Source organism: Alosa pseudoharengus, unplaced genomic scaffold (assembly GCF_046254945.1).
Source record: "Alosa pseudoharengus isolate Yale_2024_CS ecotype anadromous, Long Island Sound unplaced genomic scaffold, YU_APseudo_1.1 YU_APseudo_1.1_scf_14, whole genome shotgun sequence".
Lineage (NCBI taxonomy): Eukaryota > Metazoa > Chordata > Actinopteri > Clupeiformes > Clupeidae > Alosa > Alosa pseudoharengus.
The window spans coordinates 9,214,077-9,228,593 of NW_027468609.1; the positions used below are offsets into that span (position 1 = coordinate 9,214,077).

Genomic DNA, 14,517 nt, shown 5'->3' on the forward strand with positions numbered 1-14,517 from the left:
GTAACTGTTCAACCATGAATCGGATTTCAGAAAGTTGTGTAGCATTTTGACTTTTGATTTCCTCTGTGATTATGGTTTTCATGCCCTTTAGCAGGTTATCCCATTCACTCTCTGTTTTTTGTTTAGTGTCAGCAAGTGTTGCATTGACTTTGGTGAATTGCATTTGTGCATTGTCAAACATATTCTGCAGTCTTCCTTCCAGGTGAAAACGACTCCTCAACACTTGTTTGGACAGTTCACTCATTTGAGACTCTTGGTTTTTCATTTTTTCAAAGAGCAAGCCCCAGTGGCCTAATGAATAAGGCACTGGCCTCCTAAGCCAGGGACTAACGGGACTGATTAATGAACTTTCAACGGAACTCTGTTTCCTCGTCTCGCTTGTTGCGAGCACCTGCATACACACTCATTCACATACACTCGTACACAGTGGCGGTTCTAGACTCAATTACTCCCCGGGCGAGATCCCCCCGAGCGCCCCCCCCCCAACAACAAAAAAATCTTCTTTTTTTTTCAAACAGTCATTTTTTTATTGAGACATTACCTACCTTGTTACATGAAAATTGCGTTGTCTAAACAGCAACGTTAACCATAATGATGGAAATAAATAATCAGAACTTTTGAGGTTTTGACCGTTTTGTTGCAAAGCATAATCCATCTCATGGTGAAATTAGTTGTTGTGTTTGTTAAAACCGAATTATTATTTTATAGGCTAAGCATAGGTATCATTGCAAGATGGCTAACAAACGTAAAAGTTATACTAGGCAGGCCCTATCAATTAACATTGACGTTAGCCCTTCACTCATGACATGATACTGTTATTATTAGGACATTACATACCTTTATCCTTTGCTCGTTTCTCCTCTTCTACTTTTCTTTTTTTTCGGAACTGGGCACCTGATGGCTTTGACCGCTTTCTGTCCATCGTGTTTGGCACTCGACAGTCGACAACAATCCACAAATTCCCATGATCCACTCGCGACCACAGTCAAGACCAAACCAATTCACCTGGGTGACCTCTTAATCGTTTTGTCACCTATTTTTATTAGCCATTTCACACAGTTACTTAAATGTGCAGGAATCATAGGTCTGCATTCATAACATTATGAGATGTGCGTTGTTTGGAAGAAAATCAAGGTGTGACTGTAGGCTACTATACAGTGGATCCCCATTCATCCCCCCTTTCCCGTTTCATTAAGGAGACCCAGAGGTGAACTGTCCCCCGCAAACCCCTCCCTTCGCCCCTTCCTCTGCACAGTGCAGTGCAGTAGGCCTACCTTCTGATCAACAGGGGCGCCAATTCCCTAATTCCTCACACAAGTGATGGATAATAGAAAATCGTTTTGCGACGTTTATTCTTCTTCTTCTTTTTTTTTTTTTTTTTTTAAGCGCTCGTGCCGCCCCCTACAAGATGCCGCCCCGGGCGACCGCCCGGTTCGCCCGTACCTAAAACCGCCACTGCTCGTACACATAGACTCATAGACTTTGCAGTATGCAAATATCAATAACAAAACTAAAGTTTGATCTGTGTAGGCCTATGCGGTAAAAATTGTAGCCTCTGAGCAGCAGATCAACCAGTCGACCACTGAAAATGATGAGCCCGAAATTAGTGAAAGAGCAAAATATTTATGCTACATGATGAACCTATATGCCTTGTTTGCTTAGAAGAGGGTGTAGTAAAGAAGTAGGCTAAATCACCAAACAACAATATAGCCTACCCATGCAAAAAACATTAGTTCAATATGCCTCTTTGTGGAAGCGTGGGATAGGCTACATTTCAAAAGCTTTCTTTCTTTCTTTCTTTCTGTTTTTGTTAAAGGAACCATATGTAAGAAATGTATTTCAATTAATCATAAAATGGCCCTGATATGTCACTAGACATTAAGAAATCATGTTAATTTCAAATACTTATATCACTGACAACTGTAGTCCGCCCAGGATATTGCCATTTAAAAAGTGAAGTTGCAGCCCTCAACTGATGTTGTGTTTTGTCATGTCATGTTGTGTTTTGGCCTGATGCGCCACCCTCTACCTATCTACTAATCACAAAGTCAGTAGTGTTTTGGCATCCGGGTTGGCAACCTCGAGTCAGGAGGGAGGAGGAGGGGATACACCACTCTACAGTAATTTGAAAGTGATTGCAGTACCAGTTTTGGCCAAAATCTTACATATGGTTCCTTTAACTTGTGGAATAGTGGAATATTTTTTGTTAACTTCTCAGTTGAAGTGAATTATTATATAACCTTTACACATTTGTTGAACCATGGTACTAATAAAAACTACAGGATAGTAAGAGCTGAAATGTTGCTTTATTTATCTAATTTCCACCACTATGGAAAATGTGGGCCGGTCTTGGGCCTGAAACTCCCGGGCTGAAAAGTGGCCCCACTCCGGCCCTGGTGCAAACTCAACCACCTTCAACACTTCAAAGACCAAGGAGATAGTGGTGGATTTCCGCAGGTCAAAGCCCGCTCTGCTACCAGTCTCCATTGATGGGGTCAATGTGGAGGTGGTAAACACCTACAAGTGTTGCTGGGCTTACACCTGGACAATAAACTGGACTGGTCAGCCAATACTGAAGCACTCTACAAGAAAGGGCAGAGCAGGCTGTACTTCCTGAGGAGGCTGCGGTCCTTCAATGTCTGCATTAAACTCCTCAGTATGTTTTACCAGTCTGTTGTTGTCAGCGTCTATGCTGTGGTATGCTGGGGAGGAAGCACAAAGAAGGACGCTGGGCGACTAGACAGGCTGGTCAGGAAAGCTGGCTCTGTCGTGGGAGCCGAACTGGAGTGCATCACTTCAATATCAGACAAAAGGACCCTGAACAAACTGATCAACATCTTGGACAATGAATGTCATCCACTCCACAGCACTATTACAAAGCAGAAGAACTTGATCAGCTAGAGACTTCGCTCACTGTCACGCACAACTGACAGACTGAGGAAGTCATTGTCCCCAGGGCCATTTAACTGTTTAATGTCTGCCTCTTCACTTTCTCCATGTTTGTGTACGTACTGTCCACTAGCCTACTGCTACAATGTTTACATGCTATATATTAGCACATATCCACAACCCCTCCTTCCCTCTGGCCGTACTTGATGCTTAATACCTTATACTTAATACTTGACCAATGACTGTAACCCTATTACCTCAACCTATTCTTGCACTGATATAGTTTTTTTTTATATATTACCTTGTCTACATTATACATTATTCTCTTGTTGGACTTACTTATTTGCACCATCACAATGACACTCACTCTCATAGAGCACCTTACTGAATTACAGGCTCAGTCCCTGCCCTGTCATGCTTGATCATCCTTAAGCACACTATGTTGATATTTAATTTAGTTTATATAGTATATTTAGTATTTTAGTATCATGTTTATCTTCTACTGTCTCTATTGTACAGTGGAGTTTTTTATATGTATATTACTTTTTCTGCTGTAAGTGCATGTTGTGTGTGATGTCTGTATGCTACTGAGACCTTGAATTTCCCCTTGGGGATCAATAAAGTATCTATCTATCTACGATCCGGGTCACGGCACCACTGTAACAGAGGTTGGTTCGTCCGCCGCCTACGGCCCTCGAACCCGCCACCTCAACACACACCGGCATGGGAGTCGAACGCTCTAACCACTAAGCTAAAAGCCCAGGCTTCCAACTCAGCAGTTACAAGCGTTCTTAAGGTTAGGGACGTGAGGATTTACACACGCAACTAGCATGCTAGCTCAGTTTGCCTCCGTTACACGACCCATGGTTCACTGGTTAAAGCAGGCTACAAGCTGACATTATGTTCTAGGAGATTGTGGTCTGACCCCTCCGTTGCCCTCTTGCTTATGCCGACCATAGCATTTTCAAGCAATTTTATTGTATGTCACTAAATCAAGTCAGAATGAAATCATGGGAGTTTTACTTGAGTTGGGGTGTGGTCCCGTCATATCAATCGATTAGTCTAATGTAGTAATCCTAGCTGTTTTAAATCAGTCTTCTAGTCTTGACATTACTACAGTATGAAACAAAGTCTTTTAGTCATGGCTCATGCAAATAAGTTTGTGGGCAGGGGTAAATTCGAGCTGGCTTCCAGGCAAGAGAGATATAGTAACTATGTGTACTGTATGTAGCCAGCTGGTACATTATGTGCAGTATATATTAGGGGTGTAACGGTACACAGAAGTCACGGTTCGGTTCGGACATCACGGTTCGGTACGAGTTCGGTACAATGGAGGGAAAAGCAAAACAAAAATGCAGAAAGCATTTTTTTTTGTACATGTCTCAGGCTGTACCACCTAGTGTCATACAGTCTCTTCCCTGAGCTATCTGCAACAGCCTGAAGTGTGTAAGATGTAGGCTAAACAGTACAATAAGTGCCCAGACTCAATCTGTAACTTGTAAACAAAATAAGACAATCAGCTATAAAACTGAAAATAGGCCTACAGCATCTCTTATTTCTGAAAGTGCAAATTACATAGAAAATGATTTTTAAAAATCCACTTAAGCAAGACCTTCAACATCTGTGTTTAGTTGTATATGGAAGGGTCTACAATTTGCCTCAATATTTTTCATTGTGTGTAAAGTAATAATCTAGCCTACTAACTGTGAAAATATCACACTATTTTGCCTTCTTTTAAAAAACGAAATTGCTCCCTTCATTTCATAAACAGACTACAACTTTGCCCTTCCACGTTAACTCACCGTAGTATGGTTTGTTTATTAGTCTGGCTAGCGTTGACACTTTCTTTTACTGTCTGTGCACTTAACACTACCAGCTCCTCATGTGAGAAGTTACAAGTTACTCCAACATAAAGGTAATTACCACGCGATTTACATAGCTGTCTGTCATTGCGAAATCATTTAATTTAAGCCATAGGTTTTGGCCCTATTTGTATATCCAAAGGCTTGTAAAGCGCAGGGGAAGTTTTTTTTTCTCTCGTTTCAGTGATTGGTAGCCTACATCATCTGGGTGATGGCTTCGAATATGTGTAGCATGTTATATTTCCACTCACATACCCAACAACTGCTGAACAACGCCGACACACAGTTTCATCTTACCACTCTCTTACCTGTACTACTGTAACTTAACTAAAGTTCTCAAACTTGCGATCTTAAAGAGACCAGCTGATCCTCTAACTCTTGTGGGTCGCCACCTTAGTGCTGCTATCTCTGACTAACTGACTCGACCGACGATCTGACAAAAAAAATATATATATATAGGCGCCAGAGCTTCAGAGCTAAGGCGAGGCTACAGATTAGCGTTAGGTGTCGCTAAAGAACTCTCGTAACTCTCGTACGGTAGGCTACTTAACAGTAATTGCGCATTAATTCGCACACAAGTTTTATGTATTTTTATACCGTGTATTCTCCGTGTAAATTCATGCACCGAACCGTGACGCCCGTACAGTTTCGGTTCAATACGAATACATGAACCGTTACACCCCTATTACTTACTACACTATATTACTATATCGGGAATCTGTTGGCCGTGTCAAAAGGCTATCCACTAGCCTTTGGTTTCCAACCAAAGCTGCAGCCAGGCTATCTGAACTTTTTTAGGATGTACAATGCCATGAAAATGATCGCCTATCTCAAAGAGGACGTCCATAGGTTCTCCGCTGAACTGGGAAAGAAGGAAGCTTTGCTTTCCAGTTTCTCAGATGAATTGCGGAAGAAAGAAGCCTTGCTCTCCAGCTTGACAAACTTCGTAGCTGGACAATCCAAACAGATCTCCACCCTCAACACAGCCATCCAAGACACAGTCCTCTGGGATTCTATCTGTCCGCGGCCGCCCACCTGCTCAACACCAAAACCCCCAGCTGTGGTCTGAAGTGGTGGTGCGCGGCTAAAACAAGCTCCCCAGCGGGCACCTATCACCACCCCGCTTAAACTTTGCCAACCCCATACTCTGCTTTCGCAGATGCCAGCTCCCCTGTCGCCCAGACAGATGATCCATTAGCCCTAGCTCCGACCAAGAGGTCGCCTCCAGTTGCCATTTGATCACAAAACACTACTAAAGAGACTAAACAACTACTACATTGAAGACAAAGATTGCTTTGTCTCTATTGGTACCTATGTATCAGAGAAAACTGCTATGCCATATGGAGTCTCACAGGCATCCATTCCAAGGCCATTTTTGTTTAATCTATATATGCTCTCCTTTGGCCAAATCTTTCAAGAGTACAGGGTAGATTATCATAGCTACGCAGAGATAGTCAAATCAACCTTGCTCTCTCACCAGATGATCTTAGTCCCATTAAACCAGAATGTCTGTACATTTAATTTTCTTCAATTAAATAAGGAGAAGACTGAGATCATCCTGTTTGTGAATAAAGAAGGAAGTGCCTACTTAGAATCTAGGGCACTTCATATTAGTACCCATGTTAAAAATCTTGGAGTAATTCTAGATGGGGATCTTAATTCATCAGAGATCTTGTTTCTAGGCAGGATTTAGAAAAACTCATCAACACATTCATATCCTGCAGGGTTGACTACTGCAACGCCCTTCTCACTGGCCTCCCCAAGAAATCCATCAGACAGGTACAGCTAATTCAGAACGCTGCTGCCAGACCTTTAACCAAAACCAAGAAAAGAGACCATATTTTTCCAATCGTCAAGTCTTTGCACTGGCTGCCATTCAATTTCTGAACTGAATTTAATGCAGTATGAATTGCATTGTCTTGCTTGACTATGAATCAAGCAAGGTGAAATTCATTCATTATGCTGCCCACCATTGGAACCTCCTCCCCATGGAGATTAGGGTGGTGTTTAGACGACAACGAAAACAATGCAAACGGTGTTTTTTCTGTGTTTGACCCTGTAATTTAGATGCAGGACCCGTTTACACGAAGGGAAGACACAGGTATTTCCCTGCGGTTTGGCCTCTCATTTACACAAAAACCCCGTTTTTATCACAGAAAACGATTATTTCTAAAAACTCTTAGCCTCGTGAGACCATCCTGATCTCGCGAGCTTCAGGGTTTCACTCGCGAACGACACAACATGACGGCATCCACAGAGATGAGCATAGCTATCGCGCAAGTTTTATTCAAATTAGAAAGTATTCCTGGGTAAACTGTGAAGCTATGAGTCTCAGCCATGCAGCTGGGAGGAATGAACGACTGATTCCAGTTCATAATGGAGGAATATACTATCTTCAGAAGTGTAGGGCCTACTGTGAAAACTTGATGGGAATTGTCGTTGATTAGGTTCATAAATGGTAAGTTAAAACATCTTAACGTTTGTCACGTTACCTAACTTAATTGTATGTTAAACGGCATTAGAAGAATACTTTGTTCATCTAATTGGTTGATTTGGCCCGTCGATAACCAACAAAGGTGGTGATAGACAGATGGTTTATCCAATCAGCTAACCAGTATGTCCGCCCCTTCCCAAAAGTTCTTCAATGAAAAGTTCCCAGATGGATATGCGGAGCAAATCCATCTGGCGGAGTCAGGTTAAAAAACTCTGGCCAAAGTGGAGATTTCTGATAACGCCGGTTATGTGTTGTCAACTGGGAGAAACAGGGTTTTAGATTCTCAAACTTCACATTACGCGCCAGAAAATGCTTAACGTCATGTGAGCACCCTATGTTTACAGTTTGTTTGGCTACTGATTATGGATGCTATTAAGGTGGTACTCATTTTTACGTTTGTGCAAACGCTTTAGGTCTGTTTGCCTAGACCTCTCCGGAATAAGTCCCGCCTCCGAAACAGCCGTGTCCACCCAACTTCCGGGCGTCGAATGTCTATGGGAAATAACATGGCATTTCGAAATATCAGACCTGTAAAACATCTGTAGGTGGCGAAGCAGAAAAAAATGGTGGGCCGATTGGCCTACACACTTCTGCCATCTAGTTTCCACTGGATTTTTTGATTGTCGGTGCCGTTAAAGTAGAAATATATCAGTAAGAAGCACTAAGCTAACGCACGCTTCGGACGCCGCGACTCCCCGAGTCAAGGTTGCATAGCAACGGCAATGTTTTATAGTTTGTCTTCACCAAAATGGAGTTTGTGGCACCAGAGCCTGTCTACGGAGGTGGCACTAACCCTGCGTGAAGTCGTCATTTTTGATAGGTTGTTAATACATTCTGAAAATGTTACTGTTCTGATCAAGGTCATGCAAAATAAAGCTATCGACTCAATACGACTCTGCCTCTGATTCCTAGTCTGCTTATCATTATCTGTTTTTCGTGAAAATAAAAAAAAAATCTCGTCTCGTCATGTCTTTAGTGTCTTTGTCGGCGATTTCTTTCTTTTTCAAATATCTCAATAACAGCCAACAAACTCTCAGCACAGTCAAACCAAAGTTAAGTCATGTTGAAAAGAGGCTGAACCTTGCAAACAATTTACTTTTATCGACCACTGAAATCACGCGTGAATCACACGTGAAAATGACCATCACGTTAAGTTGTGACTGGTTGTGAGCGAGATCTAACGCCCTCCTCCGCCCGCATACATCAGAACTAGCTCCCGGTTAGCATTAATAATCGTTTACTACTTTAACGGCACCGACAATCAAAAAATCCAGTGGAAACTAGATGGCAGAAGTGTGTAGTAGGCCAATCGGCTCACCAGCTTTTTCTACTTGGCCACATACAGAGTTTGACAGGTACGATATTTCGAAACGCCATGTTATTTCCCATAGACATTTGACGACCGGAAGTTGGGTGGACACGGATGTTTCGGAGGCGGGACTTATTCCGGAGAGGTCTATTTGTAAATATAGTTCAAAAGAGAAATAGGAAGTGATTTGTTTCTGTTGCTAATTTCGGGATTCTGATTGGCTGCCTTTAATCAATCAGTTGATTTAATAGGCCATGTAAACTATAATAGGCTATGGCTGTAGTCATATGTTTAGCTATTCCTTTTAATTTATTTTATTTTATTCTTTTATTTCATTCTTTTATATTGTTTTATATTCCTTTTTACTTGGGCTATTTCCATTTCATTTGTTTGTTCTGTCTATGTAAAGCACATTGAATGACGATGATAATAAATCATACAAAATCAATTTGATTTTGATCCTAAGCATGTATCCTTTCCTAATGGATGCACTGCTGCCTGACCCTGCAAGTGCATCCATTTGTAGCCTAGCTTATGAAAGTTCCAAACCAAACTTGCCTCAAAAGTTTCTCTCTAGTTTATCATAAGACTTATGAAATCTAAAGCTAAATTATTATCTATCTCTTCCAGAGATAGGAAACCCATCAGAAGTCCTACCACATATTAGTATTTCATTGTATTATATTTTGTTTTATTGCATTATATTTGGGGCAAATGAATTGGGGGGGGAGGGGCATGCCATCTTGCTAGGAGTCTGTACTAGTTTACACTCTTTAGCAGGGATGTAGTGGTAAAATAAGAGGTGGGTAAACTATGAATTCTGTGAGGTAGACTGTGCCATGCTGAATCAGCATTTTAAAAAAGTCATTCGGAACCTGTTTGATGATGGTGGAGGCTATATTGTCCAATGTTTATAACAATATCAGTGGTATTAAATGGTTCCTAGAGTGTACATATTGTGAATGTGGATAATACAGAGTGGTATTTGAATGATAAAAGTTGCAATTGGTGAATAAACTCTTTTGAGAGGTGAATAAACTCTAGGAGGTGGATAGTTTCCTCCTAGAGTTTGGATAGTTTGGATAAACTCTATTTCTGAAATAAACTGCGTTTACTTGTGTTTAGCCTCCACTGCATCCCTGCTCAATTGCCCCTCCTCTGAAGAGGGGAGGTTACGACGCCCTAACCGTGGTGTCGGAAAAGAGAGGCGAGTTAGGCTACGTACAGAGTTGAAGTTCATTATCGTGAAAAAAGACAGATGCGCACATAACTCCTCACGAAAGCGCATGAATCCATGACCATCATCTTGTTCCTCTTAACTGGACAACAGAATGGATTAATCAGGCAATGAATCCAGCCACACAAGTTGATTCGATTTCTCATCTTAAAACGTGAGTTCTCCGTAGATATTCTTAATATGCTTTCAGAAACTAAGTAACCTATATCTAGCCTACACCTTAAACGAGGCGAAATACTATTTTACATGAGACAGGCATTATGAATTAATAGGTAATTTGTTTAGCTCTAATAGGTGGTTAACTGTATATCTAATTTGGCAACAGTTGCAAAATATTCTACATTTATTCTACACAGTTAATATTTGTTGTCGTGAAAACTGTTGGTGTAAGCTAAAATAAAACATTTAGTTTAGCCTACACATTTCTCAAGTCCTCGCCTTAAAAAACTAACCTTTCCTGTTAATAATAATAATACATTATTAATAAATAAAATAAATAAAATACATTATTATTATTAATAATAAAAATTATAATAATAATATTACAACTTATAGACACAGTCCTCGATTCTGGCTAAGGATAGGCTATTTCAACTCAATAGTCCAATTTAGTAGTCTACACCCATCCATAAGTGCTCCTGAAGTCTGTTAGATGGCTGGATGCTAATTGTTCTGTTGTTTTTGTTTCACATTTAGTCATAATTTTATAATCAGACTGTGTCCACGAAAGAACTTTGCCGACGTCAACATGGTGTATTGTAATCGTTAGGCCTAGCCTACTTTTACTTTGCAAGTTACTTTGGATAAAACTTGTGTCCCTTCTTCTTTGAAGGTGGAGCTGGATGTGTAGTTTTGGACTAAACATATTCCTAAGGTGATGACCACCACGGACACCTTCCAAACTTCCCTGACTACAGCCAGGTTCTACACAATTTCTTCCACTCGTCGAGGACCTACACTCAGCCCGGAGTGGTTGTGCGCCACCACACTGCCCTCTGCCGACTCATTCCAGAAAGATGAACCATCAGATATGCACACATTACAATTACACTGGTAAACTGGATAACCGCAAGGAAAAGTTAAACGGGCAAACTGATCCAAAAACTATCGCCTTCCTTATATTCTGTTGCGTAATTGTTTTTGAAAATGTTATTGTTCTTGTGGCAATATGGAAAAATCATAAATTCCATAACCGAATGTATTTCTTCATCGGAAATCTAGCCTTGTGTGACCTTTTGGCGGGTGGAACCTACATAGTAAATTTGTTAATGTCTGGGGAGAAGACGTTTAATCTCTCACCGGTACTATGGTTCTTGCGGGAAGGGAGCATGTTTGTGGCGCTGGGCGCTTCCATTTTCAGCCTGCTAGCAATTGCAATTGAGAGACACCTAACAATGATAAAGATGAGACCATATGATGCCAAGAAAAACGACAGAGTTTTCCTACTTATAGGCACTTGCTGGCTGATTGCTGTTTTACTGGGAGCTTTACCCATCCTCGGTTGGAACTGCCTTGGTAACCTTCCCGACTGTTCCACTATCCTGCCTCTCTACTCAAAGAAGTATGTGGCCTTTTGCATCACAATCTTCATGGTCCTGTTGCTGGCGATGTCAGTGCTGTACGTTCGCATCTACACACTGGTAAAGTCTAGCAGTCGTAAAGTCACAAAGCATAGCAACTCTGAGAGATCAATTGCACTTCTGCGTACCGTTATCATTGTGGTCGGGGTCTTTATCGCCTGCTGGACTCCTATCCTTATTCTATTGCTGATAGACGTGGCGTGTGAGCATCGCCGTTGTTCCGTGTTACTCAAGGCCGACTGGTTCATCGCCTTGGCTGTGCTCAACTCGGCCATGAACCCAGTGATATACACCCTAGCGAGCAGAGAAATGCGTCGAGCGTTTTTCTGTCTAATGTGCGGCTGTCTCACCAAATGCAACTCTTCCACCACCAAACCTGTATCGGAACCCAGTCGGAGCAAGACCAGCAGCAGCCACAGGCCAAATGACCAGGAAAAGCCGGAGGTCACTGAGCGACAGGGCCCTACATCTGAGAGGCAGCTTCCGTTGTAAAGGAAAGCTTAGTGGCTAGCGAGTTGAGATCTCATTCATACCTCATTATCTAGCTTCGGAGAATGTCACACACATTGCACATGCGTTTTAAGACTGCATCTAAGTCTGTGTTGTCAGTTAATGCCACGACTGAGAGTCTTGCACAAAATTACTGTTGTCTGTATTGGTTTTTGCATTTGACAAGAGCCTTTGACTCCTAGATAGTAGATAATGGGTCTGGTAATAACTATCAGTATACAAATGCATGGTTATGTCATAGCCCAATGTATGGGCCTTTTCCACTATATAAGCATGCATAATATATCTTAACCCTATGTCTATTGAATAGAATTCATTTCAACCAATCAATCAAAAAGTACTAATTCTGGCTCTCAAATCATGGCTCTGCTGTTATTCTTGATGTTTTTGTTAGTGTCACCATGTGTGAAGGCCACTGTGAGAGGGATGACAGCAAACCAAAGTTCACATTCACAGTTTTATTGCCAACAGTCATACAGAAAGATGATAACTCATACAACTGAAAATTAAACATGTAAACATTGTTTGGACTTCACTTTCTGTTTGTTTTTTTGTGTTTGTTTGTCTGCCCAAAATTCCTGTGATCCACTGGACTGTAGTGCGGGGAAATTGAAATTGAAACAGAGAGAAACTTCGTTGTATCTCCAGCAGCAATTCGTCAATCATGGCCACTTCATAAAACCTTGGACTGGCTATTGCACTTTGAAGAGGAAATCCCATTGGTACAAATTAAAGGCACATTTTCCTAAATATAAATCTTGTAATGTTTGTTCAGCCAGTTTGCTTACAATGCCAACATTTGGGAGTAATAGCTCAATTATTTGAAAGGTCAACTCCTTAAGTTTGCATGTAATAAAATGAATCTAAATGAAATAATATAATTTATTTTTTCATCGGGTAACATAAAATACAAAATGTATTTGGAACTGGAAATGAAAAGGGAAAATGACCTTGACCTTGTTTCCACAAGGAGTGCTCACTTTTAAATAGAACACTCCACTTAATAAATAACCTACTTTGTATGTCCATGTCCAAGTAACATACTAACTATACACAAGAATATATAGAATAGTTTTTGTTGTGTTTTCCTTCCTCATGGCTCCCTTTTAGCTGACAAGTTTACCCAAGAGTGTTATCTGCCATTTATATGCCAAAGTTAGATTGAAATAACTATAAATGTTTTACTCCAGTTAGGATAGTATAGTCTGTTGCTTACATAGGTATTTTAGCAAATAAACTAAATCAGGATGGAGACTGACCAACTGCAAGCTCATCAGCTAAATATGACCCATCACATCAGTTTAAAACAGTACAATTGATTGTTTTTATTATGACCTGCAGTCATCAGTGAAGACCTGGCTGTAACAGTAACTGAAGTTGAAATTTGAAATTGTATTATTCCTCAAAGTGCTTCCAACATTTCCAGAAAATTTAGCCTGCTTTACACGTGACCTTTCAGCAGGCCAACAGAGAATACATCTCAATTAAATTCCACTGAAAATGAAAAATGAAGCAAAATGTTGTAATCAGACTCTTTAAGATACTTTTTACTGTATGTATGTATGCACTTGCATTCGTGTGAGTTTAATTTTCAATCACATTTGAATGCAATAAATAAACCATGTCTCTGTGCACTGTGTGTCTTGTCATTTCTGTCATACAATTCTGCTACAGTATTACAGTACAAAAGAACTGTGTGTCAGCTGCAATAGTCTCTGTTGATCCCTACATCCTTAACCCTTTAATGGCATAGTTTGTATCATAAATAGAGTTATAGATAGTGTTTGCAGACTGTAGTTAATCATGTATAACTGTAAGCACACTGCCATCTTATTATAAGGGAATACACATTCAGTGTCCTCAAGGGACATTCTTGTATGACTGACAGGTGAACTATAAAAATGCCAGACTGCTGATGCAGATGATCAGTTATCTGGGTGATCAGAAGTGTGACATCAAGGTGCTGTCGTTTCATTTCCACGCAATTGATTTTTGTTTGTTTGAAGTAAGGCTGCATGTTGTGAAAACCAAGACACTTTTAATTAAGCCCAATGGCACTGTGATTGCGCAAGACCACACTAGTGACTCACCTTTTCACTGTTCACACAGACAATCTAAGTGTTGATTGTGCTATTGTTAATAATATTTTAATCTGAAATAAATAACAATAGAAATAGCAGTAATAATAATAATAATAACGTGTTTCTTGTTTTAAGCCCACAATCAAGCCATGAAAGCTATAACTGATATAAATATCCATGTTATAAATTAAGCCCTGAACTAATTGTACTACACATCCTTTACATTTTAAAGAAGGAACCAAATTCATAAATATTCTGAAAAGCATTAAATATTTTACATTGTGAGCATACACGAGCACCTCTCCAGGGGTTCAAGGTCTACCAACAATGACCACAAGAACAGTTAAAGTTTTCAAGTCATGCGAGTGCAGTGACATGTGCACTTCAATAGAAAAATGTCAGTTGTCTTAAAGCTGTGTGTGTGTGTGTGAGAGAGAGAGAGAGAGAGAGAGAGAGAGAATCTTCATCTTGTGTGTGTGCCTGTGCAGAGCAAGTGAGCATGTGCCTGACACTGTCACTACTGTAAAGCAAACACGTTCACATCTTTTCCATAAA

At 40.6% G+C, this 14,517-nt stretch overlaps 1 protein-coding gene across 1 annotated transcript; it reads left to right on the forward strand.

Moving 5' to 3' along the window:
* Positions 1 to 9,801: 9,801 nt before the first annotated feature.
* Positions 9,802 to 12,609, forward strand: s1pr3b (sphingosine-1-phosphate receptor 3b). Its single transcript, XM_076283749.1, has 2 exons — positions 9,802 to 9,945; positions 10,624 to 12,609. Exon 2 carries the CDS (start codon positions 10,808 to 10,810, stop codon positions 11,861 to 11,863), a length of 1,056 nt encoding a protein of 351 aa, XP_076139864.1. The 5' UTR covers positions 9,802 to 9,945; positions 10,624 to 10,807; the 3' UTR covers positions 11,864 to 12,609.
* Positions 12,610 to 14,517: the final 1,908 nt, after the last annotated feature.